General features: G+C 41.1%; 1 protein-coding gene across 3 annotated transcripts in view; it reads right to left on the reverse strand.

Moving 5' to 3' along the window:
• The window catches only part of vps13b (vacuolar protein sorting 13 homolog B), a 1109808-nt gene that overhangs the window by 506307 nt on the left and 582950 nt on the right, over window positions 1-20551 (reverse strand). For all 3 annotated transcript variants that reach the window (XM_078541117.1, XM_078541119.1, XM_078541118.1), the window contains exon 21: window positions 20122-20269. In XM_078541117.1, the coding sequence (XP_078397243.1) occupies window positions 20122-20269 (148 nt within the window). The remainder of the gene's footprint in view (window positions 1-20121; window positions 20270-20551) is intronic.

A 20551-nucleotide genomic window follows, 5' to 3' on the forward strand; every position in this document is an offset into this window, starting at 1 on the left:
AGTAGATGTCAGTAACACTAGCATCCTTGCTGGGGAGAAATATCAAATGTGGCTCTTCAAAAATGTTAATGCTACACTGCAACTTAACACACTTCTCCTAATGGAGTAAAATTCAACTTCAGAGAAAGACACAAGAATGGCAGGAGAGATTGCCATCCGTTATGCATTGCACCTGATGTTGCATTCCATAGAAAGGGCATTCAAGCGAGGCATAAATTTTATCCCCTGTTGTTACAATTATGAGGTTCAAAAAATTGTTATACTTCGGGGCTGTGCCTTTAGCTGAAAGTGAAATGAAGGGAGTCATGTGACTTATTCTAAAGTCTGCCTGACAGCAAGCCTGAGTGGTTTGATTGTTCGAGAGTAAAGACATTTTAATCTTTTTAAACATTTTAAAACATTTAAAGTAAAAACATTTTACTGAGAAGAAGGTAATATGGCAGCAGCCAATGTTCTAACAGTGGATAGACTGAGAGTCTCCAAAGTCCCACAAAAAGTGCTGAGAATGTCGTGTTTTGCTTCGAACTGTCCATTTAGCTCTTAAGATGAAAGGGAGTTGGGCTCTCAACAATAGCTGATCAGCATCTCTACATGCATACAAGGCCTGTGTGATTCATGTTGCCATGGAAATGGACTTTGAGTTGCGAAGAGTGCAGGGGAAGCCATTGTGATATCGGGTTACAGGCCTTCCTAAAATATCACTGAATACCAGTCAGGATGGTTAGTCTGCCAGGGTCCAGGAGGGAGCTGCTACAGGCTGAAAGTTTCTATTGTTCTCTAAGCTCACGCTCAGATTGGAAAGACCAAATTCGTGAACAGTTAAAACAAAGTTGGAAGCTTGCGCTAGAGAGAGGATGTACAGTAACACACTCATTGCAAAGGGCAGTTCTGAGGTTAGAAGTTACCAGGCTGAGAAAGAAAAGGAGCAGAAGTAAACCCCTAAGAGCAAAGAATCACTTTGAATAGATTTTGGCAGAATTGAATATCTACTTGAAGGACCGTGTGACATAGACATGTGGAGTGTGATTTTTTTGGTTGGCTAAAAATAAAAGGGATATTATGTTCTTCCATTTAAAGTATAAGTTGCCTACAAAGATAATGTTTAGTCAAAGTGCATTTAGTCTGTGTGTTACAGTTATAAGTCTTAAAATGAGAAATCTAGTCATTCCAACCAGCCATGAACTGGGAGTTTTCTTGCTAAAAGCTATCGGTCACTGTGGAGATCATCACATCTATTTCAGCTGTGTAGTAGTCTTTGGTTTGATGTTCTTGAAACTTCAAATATATTTTTGCAATTAATCCTAAGAAAATGTTGATGGTGATTATTTTTAGGTCACAACGGCATGCAGCTTACAAAGTTGGGGAGCTTAATCACTCATATAAGTTCATAAAGCTGGAAGCAAGAGAATTTCTTAGTTCAGAAATATTCCCTTCCATTTATACTGTTGCTGGTACATGTCTGCTGGCTGATGATGAGCCATGGTGATATGCTGAACAGGCAACGTTTTAAATGTCTTAATGCCAGATATAATTACATAATTTTTTTTTCTAAATTGCTACTACATGGCACTATCCGTTTGTTTTTCCAAGTCTGTTTCCAGGATATGGAATTTCTCAGTAGGAAGGCTTGCTGATCTGCGCATGTGAACTGGTTGCAAGCCAGCTTGTTTTTTTTTCTCTGCTATTTGTTCCTTAAAGTGTGGCTCCAGCCAGCTTCTGACAAACTCCAGTACTACCATGTTTACATGGCAAGTTACACTCTGATGGTTTTCACATTTAGTCAGCTCTTCTATTTTGGGGATTATGGTGTGATGAGTCCAGAACTGGAAGACTGATTTTCCCCAATTTGGCAGTTTCCTGCAATTATTCTTCTAATGAGGTACTGAGATCTTATTTGGTACGCTTTAGGGAAAAATTAATCTATCACTTCTGGGCTCAAGCATGTAGTTCAGGACACAAGAAGATGCCCGTATTATGCCAATCTACTGTCCTGAATAAAACAGCTTCTTAAATTGTTGCCAGTATTTAAGGCAGGTCTTGGACGGCTGTGGAGCTGGTGGTGATGACAGAAAATTGCTTGGGCTCAATTCTCACAGGTAAATTTTTCTAAATTATACATCACATTTAAATCAGGAAAACATTAATCTGATTATTATTCAAAAATATAAATATCTTCAGAACTACATAATATTATAGAGCAAGATTATTGTTTAACCGCCATCACCCCATCAAAAAAGGAGAAAAGGGTTTGTCCATCTCCCTAAACATTCCTTGCTTTTGCTGAGATAAACTTTCCTGCCCATCCCAAAACTTAGAGATTAATTTGAAAACAAATTAAGCCAGCACAATTTATTGCATTAACGTAGATTTCATTCAAAATTACACAGTTCAAATAAGAACTTTATTTTAATTATTGTTTTCTAATCACATCTCAGAAAGATTAATATTACACTTGACAAACAGTATCAAGAATATCAAGAGTATCTTTTGTTTCAGTTCCAACTGAGAGCTTCTCCTCAGAGGTGCTTCACTGATTCAGGTTATTATGAACACATTCATGTGATGTTTGCTGAATTTTATTTTAGGAATTTAACTCCAACTATTCACGTGATTAAATACAGTTAATTGGTGCATTTAAGATGCAGCTAGGTAAGTACATGGTAAGTACATGAGGCTGAAAGGAACAGAAGGATACTTTGACAGGGTTAGTTGAAGGAGGGTGGGAGGAGCCTCATGTGGACCGGCATGGACCTGTTGGGCAAATAGCCTGTTTCGGCATTGTAAATTCTATGTAACTCTCTGTAATGTGCATTCCTCACAGTAGTAAGTATAATCAATAAAACTGGAACATTTATATCTTGTTAAAATCTCCGTAGAGCTGATAACTGCCACTTTCATGGGCTGGAGTGACGCAAATCATCCAGCAACCTGTGACAATTCACTCAGTATATCTCTCCCTTGCCACCAGTTATGGACGACTTGCACACTAATGTTGCTCAGCACAATTAAACTTGCATTATTTAGTGGTAAATTCTGGTCCAATGTCAGCATCAGCATCAGATTTTGGACCGTTTAGATGTAAAATTTAATCTAATCTCAATAATGTGCCTTTGTCTCAACCTCAGAATAACATTATCTAGAAGTATCTTTTTCCTCATTTACTCTAAATTATTTTTATGCATTCCGCTTCCAGCACTACCTGAATTGGCAATTACTATCAACAGCCTTGCCACTGTTGTGCATCTGGGTTCATATTCAACAGTTTTCTTTTGAATAAGTGTGCTACCTATTGTAATACTAAAGGCTTAAGATATCAGGTTAAATGGGACATCTACAGTATGTGGTTAACTAGGAGAGCAATTAGAGAACAACAAATAACTTCAGCTTCTGAGCATGGAAGAGGCACCATCAACTAGGATTCTCTCTTCTAGTCATGATCCACTAACTCTTTATAGAAAATGCAGGTCTGGCTGTAATAAGATTACCAACAGAGATAATAAAATTGGGTTCTGCTTTGGCCTTCTCCACAGTCAGTCAAATAATTTGCCAGGACACTCATTTTGAGTTTTCATTTCAAGCAAGGGGAAGTATGGAAAGGAAAGGTGAAAAAAGGAAAATAAATTAGCAAATACTCTCTACTAAATACTGCATCCTTACAGCTGGCTGCTATTAACCTGGACTGGCTTTTAACATCCATCCCTGAGGTGCAAGCACAATTTTGAACCTACGACATCACACAGCCCTCTAGGAACTGCTGTTAATTACTTTTCATTTGTCTTACATATTTGGAATCATCACTCAAGTAGGTTATTGAACCTCTAATATACAGGATACACAAGCAAAATAATAGCATATGATCCCCACAAAAATACTTTTGCACTATATTTGAACATTGCTTTTTAGCACAACACTATGAAGTTAGCAAAGATCCAAATTAAGCATCTTGCAGGAAGATTTTAAAAGTTTATACAGTACAGCCTTGATGCAACTACAACTCTGGCCATTCATTGGGACAATTCAAAAAGTATGAGTTAAAAAAACTCAACAATTTGTGATGGAAGTACTTCCATAGCTGTGTGCCAGCCATGGCTCAGTTAGTAGCACTCTTGCCCCTAAATCAGAATGTTCCAGATTCAAGTCCCACTCCAGGACTTGAGACAAAAACCAAGGCTGACACTCCAGTGCAATGCTGAGGGAGTGCTGTACAGCTGGTGGTGCTATCATTTGGATGAGACATTAAAACTGAGGTCACTTCTACTGTACAGTAAAAGTTCCCATGGTATTATTTCGAAGAAGAGCAGGGGTGTCATGGAAAAAATTATCCCTCAATCAAATCATTACCACATTGCTGTTTGTGGGAATTTACTAAGCGCAAATTGGCTGATGTGTTTCCTTACAACAGTGACTACACTTAAAAAGTACTTTACCAACTTTGAGAGATCTGCTGGTCATGTCAAACTATATAAATGCATGTCTTGCTTTCATCTTCAACTGCAGAGAAATATGCTGTCCCATTTATGGAAAAATCGAGAAAATCCAAAGCATGCACCACAAAACAGACTTAATCTTTCAGAATAGACCCCAGTAAACTCTTCTTCACTCCTCTCCCCACTGGTGGGAAATTATACACATAAATCTTCCGCTTCATGCTTAAATAGTCTTGAAGCCCTCCTATGAAAGTCTCACCAATTTACAATTAAACCTCAGATTTTTTTTTCCTCCACACAGGAACACATAAAAAAAAGCATTTTAACTAATCTTCCAATTACTTATTAATTTTCAGGAAATCCCAAAGCAGTTCTAACAACAGATTTAAACAAACAGAGCCAACATTTATGTACATGATTTCCAAACGAAAACATTTTAACATGTTTTTAAAAAAAGTTGAAGCAAAAGCACCTGTTTCTTATGACAACTCATGAATAAAGCCATGAAAATCATGGCTGCAATTTTTTTTCATTGCCAGTTTTCTTCGAGATCCAACACTGTTATACATAACGAACAAGAACTCAATCTTATGATGGAGTGGAGATTAGGAATTCCCACCCATAGTTTGAAGCTTTTCTTGTTTGTGGAAGGGAGGAAGGAAAAGGAGGAAGGATTCTAGAGCTTCAAAAATTTAATTATGAAGGTAAACTCAGTAAAAGTGGGCTTTCATTAAAGTAAAAATTTAATTCAGATGTACATGATCCAACTATAAAAATGCTTAGAGGCAGAGATATTAGTCCATTAGAGCAAGGTAACACGTGTCATAAGGGCAACATCTATACGGTGTGGGTGAAAAGTACAGATAGGAATAACTGAATGCTGTACAGATCATAGGAAGTGTGGAAAGTAATTGGCTTTGGCTAATTAATGAAGATGTAAAAATGGATAGATATCTGTAGTTTTGCTTGATCACCTTTGGGTATGACTGCAACATTTTCTGCAACTTCAGGAATTAAATAAATAGGAGACAATTTGGACTGTCTAGTGACAGGCTGCTTGGGCCAAAGGGTATTTTCTGATTCCACGTTTTCTTGTGGATTTGGAGTACTTAATTATTTATTCCCACCATTAAGTCACAGATTTTATTCATTAGGCCTAAATTCCGTGCCACAAAGTTACTTCACTGGGAAATTAAATCCTGAAATGACAGCATCATTCTGAATAGCGGGAGTAAACAAATGAACGTGTGAAAGAAGCCAAGCAAGCACTAATGACTTCTGAGTATGCAGTGAAACCAATTTCACCATTCAGATGAAAAAAGAAACCACAGATTTTATTAATTGTACATTAATTTTGTGCCATATATGTGATTTGCTCAGAAACTAAAAGTAGTGTTCAACAGCAAATGTGCACAAAATCTTTGAAGAAAGTACTTCAGGCGTTAAAACCAACTTATAAATCAAATTGCAGTATCCTTGCGACGTAGGTTTCTACAGCTGACAGTGTCATAATTACAGCAATTTTTTAAACCCTCATGCCAAATTCAATTACAACAGGAAATACTTCAGACTTTTACATCTGTTCCACAATACAGTAATTGTTAACTATGGGAGTTTATTTTTTTCTAGAAAAGCAATCATTCTGTTTATACTAGGTTGTACTCAGATCACTACAAATTATACAACTACTTCCATAATGACAATTCAATGCCTACTTTTAATTAACTGATATTAGGAACAGACTGTACTTTCTGACTGTTAAGGGAACTGAATTTATTCACTTTATTGGCTATTCACTAATATTTCAATATGATATTGGACAGTAATGTAGCTTGCAGTGCTTCTTAATTTCAATTTTAAGTTACAAGCAAACCCTACTAACCTGTTTATATTATGATAGCCTCTCATAAACTTTGTATGCATTTGTCAGGAGTGAGCCTTGCGTTACAGCAGCTCTCTTGCCTCTTGAGTCAGGAGGTTGTGGGTTCAAGGCCCACTCCAGAGACCTGAGGATATTTCATGGCAGGGCTGAGGGAGTGCTGTGCCGTCCATCAGATGCGACATTAAACCTAAGCCCCATCTGCCATCCGAGGCGAACGTAAAAGATTCCAAGGCACTATTTGAAGAATAGTTCTCCATGTGCCCTGACCAATGTTATTCCCTTAGCAAACATCACTATGAATAGATTATCCCCCGACTGTTTGTGAAACTATACTGTGCATAAATTGGCTGCCACATTTCACAAATATTTCAAATTACTTCAAAAATACTTCATTGGCTTTAAAGTGCTTTGGGACATCCCAAGGTCACGAAAGGTACTATATAAATGCAAGTTCTTTCTATTAATTAGGTGTAAGTGTAGCCCTAAAAGAATCAACAGTCTGTGCTTCAGTTATCATTTACAATGCATTGAGTCTATGGATACTTAATACCTTTAGAAGGCTTCAGTATGTGATGCATCATTTACCTTTAGCTAGAAAAACTAATGGTCTTCCCATCCTCATCATTGTATTGTACAGCAAGGCTGCATACTCTCCCCATTCCTATTCTTCTAGATTATCGATTTCATCATAAAGAAAGCAATAGTGGGTACAGACTTTGGCATCCTGTGCCAACGCCACCTGTCCACAGGCCTGGGTTTTGCAGACAGTATCTCCTTGCTGGCTGAAGAATCGCATCATTCCAAGGCATGACCACCAGTCTTGAAAGTAACGGTGCCGAGTGGCAGTCTACACATTAGCTGCGAGAAGTTCAAGACAGTGATGGCTGGACGGCACATGGTCCTCCCATCACCATCAGGCAATAGAACATCGAGAACATCGACCATTTCCCCTGTAGGAAGCAACATCTTCTGGGAGAGCAATGTAGAGATCGACATCCACACGAGAATTGGCTAAGCAGCATCGGTCTTCCAGCGGCTCCATATGGTTTGGGCAGCCATCACCATCAAAACAACCATGAAACTGTGACTCTACATGACCATAGTTGTACCAACTGCAATCTATGCCAGCAAGACATGAAAGCGAACAGCAAAGGTGTCACGAAAGTTGAACGTCTTTCACCAGCATTACCTACATAAGATCCTGGGTATCATACGGAGGGACAACATCACCATTGAAGAAGTGCTATGGAGAACTGGTCAGAAGCGCCTGCAGGACATCATGATGGAGCCATGACTTGAGACTGGCAGGTCATGTATTTCACCTTCCAGATGCCAGAGTAGCAGTAGAATGGACACAACCAGATGGAAAAAGAAGACGGGTACAGACAAAGATGACCTGGAGAAGTGCATTTAAGGCGGACCTTCAAAGGGTGGGACACCACCAGAGCTGCAGCAAAAAAAATTATGATGGACCGAATCCACTGCCAGGGTCTTGTTGCCCATTGTCCTGCACGGGACAGGAGGAACAAAATCTAAGAAAGACAGACATCCTCATCTCCGATTGAAGCTGTCCTAGTTGGTTTTTGAAATCATTTAAAAATTAGACCCACCAACTACTTCCCTTTGTTCCACAAAGGCAGGTCAATAGAAAAACAGGAAAATACTTTACCCCCAAGTTAAAGTATATTTCAGTCACCACTTGCAAGAGCGAAATGGCACAAGGAAGAAATAAAGGATAATCCGTGTGATCGGGGTCAGGGCGGGAGCCAAGAGTGAATTCAGCATGTAAAGAGGTCATTATATCATATCTGAGAACAAGCTTTTTTTCTTAATTTATTTTTTCTTTATACTTTCATGGGATGCTGGCACAATTGCCCTAGAACCAAGTGACTTGCTAGGCCATTGCAGAGGGCAATTAAGAATCAACTACATTGCCATTGCTCTAGAATCTCGTGCAGGCCAGACCAGGAAAGGGTGACAGATTTCCTTCCCTAAATTAATGAACCAGTAATTTTTTTTTAAGCAACAATCGATGATAGTTGTTATGGTCGCCATTACTGAGAGTAGCTTCAGATTTCTGACTTTATTAATCGAGTTTAAATTTCACCAGCTGCCATGGTGAGATTTGAACCCATGCTCCCAGAGGATTAGCCTGGGCCACTGGAGTACCAGCCTAGTGGCTATATCATTATGTCATCATCTCCACTTCCAAATATATCACAAGGGAACAACTGCAGTTCATATTCATGGGTGTGGCGCTAGAGCCAAAATTAATTTTATTCTTTCTGAACAAAAGCAAGTTAAATATAACATATCTATAAGAATGTAAGAAATAGGAGCTGGAGTAGGCCATTCAGCCCTTGAGCCTGCTCCATCATTCAATAAGATCATTACTGATTGTTAGTCTTTCGTACAAAGGGATTGGAGCATAAGCGCAAAGAAGTCATTGCAGTTATATAAGGGCTTGGTGAGGTCACACCTGGAAGTATTGTGTACAGTTTTGGTCTCCTTACCCAATTAAGGATATCTCTGCCTTACAGGGCAACATAGGTTCACTAGAATTGGAGTTTTTGGACTGGGGGTGGCGGGTGGTATTTTCCTAAGAGGGGAGATTGAGTAGGCTAGGCCTATATTCCCTGGAGTTTAGAAAAATCAAAAGGTGAGCTCATTGAAACATATAAAACTCTTAAGGGGCTTAACAAGGATGATGCTGGGAGGATGTTTTCCCAGGCTGGAGGATCTAGGACATGGGGTAACCATCCCAGAATAAGTGGTCAGCCAATTGGGACTGAGATGTGGAGAAATTTCTTCACTCAAAGGGTTGTGAATCTTTGGAATTCATTAACCCAGAGGGCTGTGGATGCTCAATCATCGAGCATATTGAAAGCAGAGAGGGGTAGATTTTTGGATACAAAAGAAATCGAGTGGTAATGCAGGATTGAGATAAAAGATTAGGCAAAATCTTACCGAATGACGGAGTAGGATTGACGGCCAAGTAGTATATCATCCCTCCTCACAGCTGTAATTGATTTTTTAACTAACAATGCTACACCCCAACTTTTTTAGCCCCCCTCTCTATCCTGCCTGAAAATCCTATATCTAGGGAAGTAAAGCTGCCATTTTTGCCCCTCTTTAAGCCAAGTTTCCATTATAGCAGTTCTATACCTGTGCCCTCAGCCCATCGGCTTTGTTTGCTATGCTCATTGCATTTGAATACATACCTTTTAACACTGCCAAATTCCTGTGCAGTGCACTTTTTAACCTTTGCTTCTTCTCTCCTTTCAGAGTCACTCACTAATTTTCTGTCTCCTGCTCCCCATTCTGTATCTGTCCCATCTGAATCTGCCCTCAGGTTCCCATCATCCTGCCAATCTGGTTTAAACTCTCCCCAACAACACTAGCAAATCCCCCTGCAAGGGCATGTTGATCCCGAAATACAGAGTTCATGGTCTGAAGTTGTTGAGCTCAATGATGAGAAGTCTCATCAGAAGATGAGGTACTGTCCCGCCAGCTTGCGCAGGGATTCACTGGAACATTGTAGCAGGCTGAGGACAGAAATGTGAGCATGAGAGCAAGATGGTGTATTGAAATGGCAAGAGACAGGAAGGTCGGGGTCATGCTTGCTGACTGAGTGCAGGTGTTGTGCAAAGTGGTCACCCAGTCTGCATTTCATTTCCCTAAGGTAGACGAGACCACATTGTGAGCAGCAAATACAGTAGGCTGAATTGAAAGAAGTGGAAGTGAATTGCCGCTTCACTTGGAAAGAGTGTTTGGGGCCTTGGATGGTGAAGAGGGAGCAGGTAAAGGGGCAGGCGTTACACCTCCTGCAATTGCGTGGGAAGGTGTCGTAGGAAGGGGATGAGATGTTGGGGTGATAGAGGGGTGGACCAGGGTGTCACGGAGGGAATGGTCCCCTCAAAAAGCTCACAGGGGAGGTGAGAGAAAAATTTGTGTTTGGTGGTGGCATCATGCTGGAGTTGGCAGAAATGGCGGAGGATGATCCTTTGAATACAAAGGCTGGTGGCGTGGAAAGTGAGGACAAGGAGAACACTATCATGGTTCTGGGAGGGAGGAAAAGGGGTGAGGACAGTGCGAGAAGTCAGTCGAACACAGTTAAGGGCCTTGTCAACCATAGTGGGGGAGAGGGGGTAGGAGTAGTAGTCCTCAGCTAAGGAAAAAAGACGGCCTGTCAGAAGCATCTTTGTGGAAGGTAGCATCATCAGAACAGATGCTCCAGAGATGGAGAAACAGGGAGAATGGGATGGAGTCCTTAAAAGCAGTAGCGTGTGAGGAGGTGTAGTCAAGGTAGCTGTGAGAGTCAGTGGACTTCTAATGAATAGCTTAAACAGTCTATCACCAGAAATGGAGTCAGAAAAGTCAGAGAAAGGAGGGGAAGGGAAGTGATGGCGATGGACACGTGAAGGTGAGAGAGGGGTGGAAATTAAAAGCAAAATTGATTAACTTTTCCTCTTCCAGACAAGAGAACAAAGCAGCACCAATAAAGTAATCGATGTAGCAGAAAAAGAATTGTTGGACGGGGCCAGGGTAGGGCCGGAATAAGGAATGTTCCACATACCCGACAAAAAGACAGGCATAACTAGGGCCTATGTGGGTACCCATAACTACAAAGCTATCTGGGTAACCTAACTTGTCAGAAGTTTACTGGAAGCTATCAGGGGCCTGAATTTTTCCCGTGGTGGGTGGGCTTGGCAGGAGCGGTCGCGGACCAACCACCGCCTGCAATCGGCTCCGCACTGCCATTTTATGCAGGTGGGCCAATTAAGGCCCACCCAGCGTAATACGCGAGTGGTAGCACTAAGTGCTACCTGTGCGGGCGGGGGGAGGAGGGATAGTTGGGCCCAGCGCTCTGTTGCGCATGCGCGTGAAAGAGCATTTCAATCTCCTGCCTCAGGGAGATTGAAGCACTTTTCAAAAAAATAAATGAAAACATTAAAAATTTAATGAAACATGCCCTCTCATGTGACTGTGCCACATGAGATGGGACGTGTTTTTATTTTTCAAAGAAACTTTTTATATAATTTGTAAAAGCTTCAGGAAACCTCATCCTGCTCGTGGATGAGGTTTCCTAAAAAAACATAAAGGTCACTTGGCCTTTTTGCCTGCCCGCCAACCATGAGGTTGGGCGAGCAGCGTAAAGTTAAGGTTAATTACCTAGTTAATGGTCTTAATAGGCCTTTCAATTCTCGGCGGGTGCGCAGCCAACTCCAGCGCACGCCCGCCGAATGAAATATTGCAAGACAGCTCGATGACGTCGGGACGCATGCCCAATGTCACCGCACATCATTTTATGCTCCGGGTTGTCGGGCCTGCCCCCGCACACCGAATGTAAAATCCTGGCCAGGGAGAAAATAATTTCGCAGTTGAATAAGTATGCCCTGATGAAGGAGAATCAACACACATTTGTGAAGAGTAGATCGCAACTGAATAATTTAATTGATTTTTTTTTGCCTGGCAGATAAGGCTGTGCACATGGATGTTGGTTGTACGGAGAGAATTAGCAATAATAGGAATGCAGAAATCTTCGAGTTGACCTTGTGATAAGGGCTGGTAACTGATTGGGTCAGGAGGTAATTTTGACCAGCCGAGAGTGGGCGGTTCATGTAATCACACAACACTGATAAGACTGTACCTGTTTCAGCACTTTGAAAGAGTGTCACGACGACGTGGCGTGTGCATGTGTGAAATTAATCTTTAATTTCATCAGCTGATCAAATATATACTAAATTGCTTTAAAAGGGCTTCTAGAAAGCAAGCAAAGACACTAACTTAAGATAGCTGCCACAGATCACCTGATATTACAAATTGGCATGTTTCTGGAAGTTTCCAATATGAGTTATAATTAAGATATGATACAACAACCTCCTATGGAATTTCACACCTGCTGATGTCAAGAATACTTCAAGATTTACTGAAACTGTACTGGCCATTTGCATTTCTATAAAGCTACCTTTCAAGTAGAGACAGAAAGTTTACCAGGACAATGGCTAGATAGATAAAAGCAAAATACTGCAGATGCTGGAAATCTGAAACAAAAACAGAAAATGCTAGAAAAACCCAGCAGGTCTAACAGCATTTGTGGAGAGAAAGACAGAGTTAACGTTTCGAGTCCGTGTGACTCTTCTTCAGAGCAGCTATATAGATGTTCTTCTTATCTCATCAAGATGAAGCATGGATCATTTAGGAGTTAATGGCTGGAACATTAAAGAAACTAGCCATGTAGGCTGTAACAATAACTAGTCATCCAGTCATGAGCTAATCAATTACCTTCTGAAATCACTATGGAGAGGGGGGTCATGTAACCAGAATAACCATTTTGAAATGTCTTTTAGTACAAAAGCTGCTAAAAACAGAAATCTGCAGAAGGAGCAGTAACACCACATCTCCCTCCCCTCTCTCAAATTCAGGACCCTATCTCAGTTACAGTTTGAAGTCCATCACAGAGATAGAGAATTTTGAAATAAAAGAAACATCAGGTACAAAAAACAATAACTTTTGGAAAAGACGGATTACATTTAAAAAGAAGTCTCCTCCAGAAATTGCAGTTTACATCAGTTTCAACTCCACTGAAATTTCACGACCACCATGTAAAAATTCTGCCTCGGCCACGGATACTAGGGAAGGACTCAAACAGTGAACTCTCTATTTTTTGCCTTTTATCGCTGAATTTTAATTTGGCCAAAAAATAACCTCCTATTGTGTAATTCGTTATCTTGCATGCTTGTGTGTGTGTGTTGCGAAGGTCGGCACCTGGATTTACCTTTTTAAATATCTTTACCTGGGTGGGTTTTTATCTCAATAAAAACTAAAACTAAAATTTAGCTCAATAAAACTACTGTATGTTTTAAATTCAATAAAGCTTGTCAGACTGGTTTCTTTGCAATGAGCGCATAAATGGTTAAGCGCAGACATTGAATTAATACCTTCATCCTTATAAACTACAAAAAATCCTATTACGATCAATCGAGGAGTGGGAAAGGAAGGGCAAGTCCTGATACACGTCCTCACTGGTCACAGCAAGAGCTATCCAATTAGTCCCACTGCCCTGCTATTTCCAATAACCCTTGTGATGACCCTTGCGCTTTGAGAATTTGCGCATTTTCTTTGCTGCAATGTCCCCTTTAAGACCAAAGTGAGTTTAAGATAAATCTAGTAATGTGTTCTTAACCTTCTGGGAAGAGCTCATAAGATCAAGGTTGCTATGGAGCTGCAGCAAAAACTAAATAGACAGTTAGTTGTTGAATCACAACCGGTCTCAGGACACATAAAGATAGATACCTGCATTCTTTCATGGGATACAATTTCACTGACAAGACCAGCATTTATTGCCCATCCCTAATTGCTCTTGAAGAGGTGGTGTTGAGCTGCCTCCTTGAACCGCTGCAATCCATGTGATGGAGGTACGCCTACAGTGCTGTTAGAAAGGGAGTTCCAGGTTAATCATCTCAGTTCCAGGACACCACTGAAGGAGTTCCTCAGGGTAGTGTCCAAGGCCCAGCCATCTTCAGCTATCTTATCAATGACCTTTCTTCCCTCATAAAGATAGAAATGGGAATGTTCGCTAGTGATTGCACAGTGTTCAACACCATTCATGACTCCTCAGATGCTGAAGCAGTTCATGTCCAAAAGCAGTAAGAGTTGGACTGACGAGTGGCAAGCAGCATTAATGGCACACAATTGCGAGCAAGGACCATCTCTAACAAGAGAGAATCTAACGATCACCCCTTGACATTCAATGATATTACCATCACTGAGTCCCCCACTATCAACATCCTGGGAGTGACCATTGACCAGAAACTGAACTGGACGAGCCATATAAATACTGTGGCTACAAGAGCAAGGAATCCTGCTGCAAGTAACTCACCTCCTGCCTCCCCAAAGACTGTCCACCATCTACGAGGCTCGAGTCAGGAGCGAGATTGAATACTTTCCACTTGCCTGGATGAGTGCAGCTCCAACAACACTCAAGAAGCTTGACACCATCCAGGACAATGCAGCACACTTGATTGGCACCATGTCCACAAACATTCACTCCCTCCATCACAGATGAACAATGACAGCAGTTTCAATATATATTGCCGTTCCTTCACTGTCGCTGGGTCAAAATCCTGGAACTCCCTCCCTAATAGCACTGAGGGTGTACCTACATCACATGGGCTGCAGCAATTTAAGAAGGCAGCTCTCTACCACCTTCTTAAGGGCAATTTGGGACGGGCAATAAATGCTGGCCAAGTCAGCGACGCCTACATCTCTTAAATGAAAAAAAGAATTTGACCCAGTGACAGAGAAGGAATGGTAATATAGTTCCAAGTCAGGATGCTGTGTGGCTTGAAGGGGAACATGCAGGTGCTGGTGTTCCCATGTGTCTTCTGCCCTTGCCCTTCCAGACGGTAGCTGTCTTGGATTTGGGAGGTGTTACCAAAGGAGCCTTGGTGAGTTGCTGCAGCGCATCTTGTGCATGGTACATACTGCTAACACTGTGTGTCCGTGGTGGGGGGAACGATGTTTAAGGTGGTGGATGGGGTGTCAATTAAGCGGGGTTTAAAGTGAAATTTACCTTTTTATTTGAAATATCTTTTATCTGTTAATTAATGTTTGAAATATGTTGATTTTAGTTGCTTTGTTACAGTAAAAGATTTAAAAAGCGAAATCTTGTCCATCAGTTTTCTTTTCTTTAGCATCATGGGAATTTCTTTCTTTTAGAAAGTTATTGGTCACTGCAGGGATTGTAACACGCTGCAATTTCTCCTCTTCAAATATTTATACAATTCCCTTTCAAAATTTACTACTGAATCTGCTTCCACCCTCCTTTCAGACACTGCATTCCAGATTATTACTCGTTGCGTAAAATATTTCTCCTCTCTGGTTCTTCGCTAATTCCCATATATTATCCAAGTCACTTAACTGCCCTGGAACCACCGGGAGCTCACTTTCCACAACCATTATCTACACCACTGATCAGGAAGGATACGTCTCAGGTCTTTAACATCTTGATGCAGCCATTGGAACCTAACGGAAATTTGTGCTAGCCAGCCTCAGCAAGAAGCAGCAATGAGTTTTACACTAGGAAAGTCTAACAGCAAAGTGGAATGTGGTGGGCTGAAGTCCAAAAAAGGTAGGTTTTACATTTTATTTAAACCAGAAAACCCTGGCACTTAAATTTCTGGTTGGAGAATAGGGATGAAGGGAACATTAATACAAAAGCGAAATATTGCAGATGCGGAAAATCTGAAAAAGAAACAGAAAACGTTGGATGCTCAGCAGGTCTGGTGGCATCTGTGGAGAGAAAAACAGGGTTAAATGGCGGGATTTTCCAACCCCACCCACGGCCAGGCTCATCCGGTCCCGCCAAAAATCAGTGGACTTTTGGCTGGCCCACCACGCCTCCAGCAGCGGGTCCCTCCATGGCAGGGCCGGAGAATCCCAGCCAAAGTTTCAGATTGATGACCTTTCACCAGAAGAAAGGAAGCATTAGACCATCGGCCATAAGACATAGGAGCAGAAGTAGGCCATTCAGCCCATCGAGTCTGCTCCACCATTCAACAAGATCATGGCTGATCTGATATCCTCAACTCTATTTTTCTTCCTTTCCCCCATAACCCTCAATTCCTTTAGTGATTAGAAAGCTGTCTATCTCAGCCTTGAATATACTTAATGACCTTGCCTCTACAGCCCAATGCGATAAAGAATTCCACAGATTCACATCCCTCAGAGAAGAAATTCCTCCTCATCTGTCTTAAATGAGCGACCCCTCACTCTGAGATTATGCCCTCTGGTCCTAGACTCTCCCACAAGGGGAAACAACCTCTCAGCATCTACACTGTCAAGCCCCCGAATAATCTTATGTTTCAATAAGATCGTCTCTCATTCTTCTAAACTCCAATGAGTACAGGCCCAACCTACTTAGCCTCTCCTCATAAGAAAATCCCTCCATACTTGGAATCAACCTAGTGAACCTTCTCTGGACATCCTCCAATGCCAGTATATCTTTCCTTAGATAAGGGGACCAAAACTGTTCACAGTATTCTAGGTGTGGTCTAACGAGTGCTTTGTATAGTTTTAGCAAGACTTCCCTGTTTTTATACTCCATTCCCTTTGAAATAAAGGTCAATATTCCATTTGCCTTCCCTATTACCTGCTGAACTTGTATGTTAGCTTTTTGAGATTCATTCCCTCATTGGGTGATATGACAAGCTGTGTTTCCCAGGGAGCTACACTAGGGCCTCAGGTTTTCACAATATACATCATTACTTTGACAAAGGAATAATGAGTTATAGATCAAAGTTTTCAGATGTCACGAATTTAGGGGTTGGGGTGGAGAAAGAGTGTAAGTTTGTGGATGGAAGTTACAAAGGTATCCAGCACCTGGTCTGCAGATTGAAAGACAGCCCACTCCTTGCTCCTATTAGTCCTCCGGTGCATTTTGATTCCTCCCCTGACAGAAACATCTCATCAGCCAGTGAGGCTACGCGGGGAAAAACAAAATGAATCACAAACAGTGCTGCTGGTTTCTTAGCAGGCGTATACTGGTGTGACACGCTGTTAAAACTTGAACCCTCTCACACCATTCTTTGTGCTTACTGTAAACTCCAACGTCCATAAGGAAGACTGCACTTTCTAATGAGCAAAATCTTAATTTGTGCCTTTTGGGGTGAAATTCAGAGGCTCAAAACACTGGTCTCCCATTAAATACTCCCATTAATTATCCTTTCTTGACTTGAATTGAAAGGGAAATAAGATAACTGATCAGATCATCTGTTTTAATGATCTGAAACTGCTTGAGACATTTTCCTGCATTAATGACGCTATTTAAGTGCAAGTCTTGGTTCTTTCCTGACAATGGAAAGCCAATTTGCAAACCAACATCCCCCTGGTTCACAACAACCAAAAATGACACTTCTTCAAATAATACTTTGTAACCAATCTACTTCTGGTAACTCACTTGCTCCAGTGAAACCAGCACCTTCAATAGCTGCTAAATCCTTCCTTATTGAAAGTACTGCTCCCCAGTTAGTTTGAGGATAATTATATTCTTGTCTTCACCCTGATTAATAATGTTCATCTTAGATTGTCACTGGTTTAAATGAATCCTAGTTACACACACTACACACATGGAGCAGGATTTTTCAATCGGCGTGTGGGGACGGGCCCGACATGCCGACACGTAAGATGACGCGCAATGACATCAGGCATGCACCCCGACATCATCGCGAGTTTCGTTCAGCGGGCACGTGCCGGAGTCGGCTGCGCACCCACCGATATTTAAATGGCCTATCAAGGCCATTAAGGAAGCGATTAATGTAATTGTTAACACTGCCCATCCAACCTTAAGGTTGGCGCGCAGGCGAAAAGGCCAAACAGCCTTCACGTTTTTTAGGAAACCTCATCCATGAGGGGAATGAGGTTTCCTAAAGCTTTTAATAATAACATTAAGAATTTTTCCTAACTATAAACACATGTCCCATCTCATGTGACACAGTCACACGAGGAGGCATGTTTAAATAAATTTTTAATCCAGGAATTAAATGATTTCAATAGTGATTCAATCTCCCTGAGGCAGCCCCATGCCTCAGGGAGACTGAAGCGCCCTTTCGCGTGCATGCACGAAAGAGCACTGGCCCTGACTCTCTATCCTCCTCCCGCCTGCACAGGTAGCGCTGAGCACTACGGCTTGCGTCGTACCCTGGGCGGGCCTTAATTGTCCCGCCCGCGTAAAATGGCAGCGCGGAGCCAATCGCGGGCGGCGACTGGCTCCGCAACCACACCCGCCTGCTTCTGCTGAGCCTGCCCGCGATTTTGTCCCTTTACCTGTTTAGAAGCAGCCTATCCTTTGTGTATCATTCTTGTCCCTTATTAAAAAAAAATTTGTCCACCAATTCAATTTCTGCTTTATCTTCATGATGACATACTGAAGTTCACTGTGCTGCTCATTCTCTCCGTTTCCTCAAATAACACTGGTGCAACTCAGATATCACCACCTTCATAGTTTTCACTTGAAACTTACACGCCATAGTTTTGTATTCCCTTTCAGCCATTCCATTGTGCTAGCCACAATATCATGCAAGCCAACCAATCATATTGTGAAAGCAAAATAGCACAGATGCTGGAAATCAAATAACAAACAGAAAATGCTGGAAATACTGAACAGGTTTGGTAGCATCCGTGGAGAGAGAGGAAGAGTTAACCCTTTAGGTCAATGATCTTTCATCAGGTGACTTCCTGATTAACTCTGTTTCTCTCTCCATAGATGCTGCCGGACCTGCTCGGCATTTCCAGCCTTTTCTGTTTTTATGTCATATTACCATCCTCTCCTGTTATGATTAATGGGTGGATCCAGTATGCTTATATTTTTGGGAGGGCTTGAGGACATAAATAGTGAAAAGTTATTTCCACTGGTCTGCAAATCACAGACAAGGCGGCAGATCAGAAGAATCCTTTCCACGTTAATGGTTATTAGACCATAAATGGTGTTACCGTAAGTGGTCATTGAATGACAACATTAAAGACATAATTAGCTAACTACTTAAAAAGGTATCAAAGGTTTCATTGAAAGAGCAGGGAAACTGGATTAGAAGGTATAGCTCCATTATGTACCTAGAACCAGCGTAAAAGGTCAAGTGCCCTCTTTCTGATGTTGCTATGCTTAATTAAGTTGCTACATTAAGTGACAATTAAATGTGCTTCCAAATTACGTACATATAATGTTTACAATACAGAAAGGCGCCATTCAGCCTCACTCTACAGGTACACAGAGACAAGGCAAACAAATAGTTCCTACCAGGGCTATTGTTTAAATAAAACCAAGTCTAACGAGAAGGCATTCAGAGTTTCGAAAGTCACAAAATAATAAGGTGGCCCATTCAACTTAATGGGTTTTCCCCTCTTCCTCCCACTCTTCAGGGTTGAAGAAATGAACAGTTATAGCATTGAAAATCAAATACAGAAAAAAAAAATCTAAATTAACCATTTTATACATGTGGAGAATTTATTTTACCTATAATCCCACAGTATTAAGTAAAACAACTCCACCAATTAAACAAATAAAGTACTTTCTCAGCCATATCAATGAAAACTAATAATGTGCCTTCATGTGCTGAGTACGGACTGATAGGAGCCAGTGAGGGAAACGGCACTACTTAGCCATGAAATGCCTGTACATGTCACATAAACAGATAATAAATCACCCATATGAGAAATGGAAATTTTGACAAGACACGTGAAAAAGAAAGAATTATTGGAAATTCCATTTAAAATTCAAGGATTTTATAAATATGAAGATTGCATGAGAGCAGCCGTACAAGCAGCAATTTTATTTGTCCATATCATCGCTCCATAGTTTGTATTACACTATCAACATAGCATTCGCGTTTCTGGAAAGTGGCAAAATCTTTGGCAATGTCTTAACTACTTATTTGGGCGTATCATCTTAATTTAATATTTTTATAGATAAAGGTTAGTGGGTAACAAGTAGAGAATGTACACTTATTGCCTCTTGACTAGGCCCACCAAACAATGCTCACTTGAGCCACTTTCAATCACATTTGTTGTAGACTGCCAATTAATTGTCATCTATAACTTATTCTTTTACAATCATGTTCCATTCTTATACCTCATGCTATTCGATAAAATTGATCAATATTAGTTGAAAGTTCCATACTTTTTTTTCATTTCATAATGACTGAATCTATTTTCTTATGGCCTGGATCAACATTTATTAGAAGCGTTTGTGAAGTACATTCTTTTTACAGCTGATCACTTCACATGTGAAGTACTAACTAAAATTGAACAACCTACCTGTTGCAGTTTTTGTTTTGACAGGGCTGCTGGCATATTCAGAAGCTTGATTTGACTGTTGCATTGCCAAAGGCGTACTGCCAACAGATATCTCATCCTCCTTCTTCCTTGTTGTTGGTATGACTAATTGAATAGCTCCTGCAGGTTGCTGCAAAGGGGAAAAAAAACACCCAGTGTCAACCCTAATTAATCCCAGTTCAAGTACAGCATAGTTATAAAGACAGAGATATCCTCCGCTCCAAATTTGTGCCTTGGTAATCAGCCTTCAAGAAGCTTCAGCTGGCAAGACACCATATATTTCCCATCTCATGACATAATTTTGTGCAATTATTGGGCTGTTTAGGGTTGTGGGTCCAGATCCACATGGAACTGAGCCGACAATGCCCGAACTTATTTTAAACGAGATCCTTACAGCTGACAGACAGAGCCT

The sequence above is a fragment of the Cetorhinus maximus genome, chromosome 4, assembly GCF_964194155.1.
Source record: "Cetorhinus maximus chromosome 4, sCetMax3.hap1.1, whole genome shotgun sequence".
In the NCBI taxonomy this organism is placed as follows: domain Eukaryota; kingdom Metazoa; phylum Chordata; class Chondrichthyes; order Lamniformes; family Cetorhinidae; genus Cetorhinus; species Cetorhinus maximus.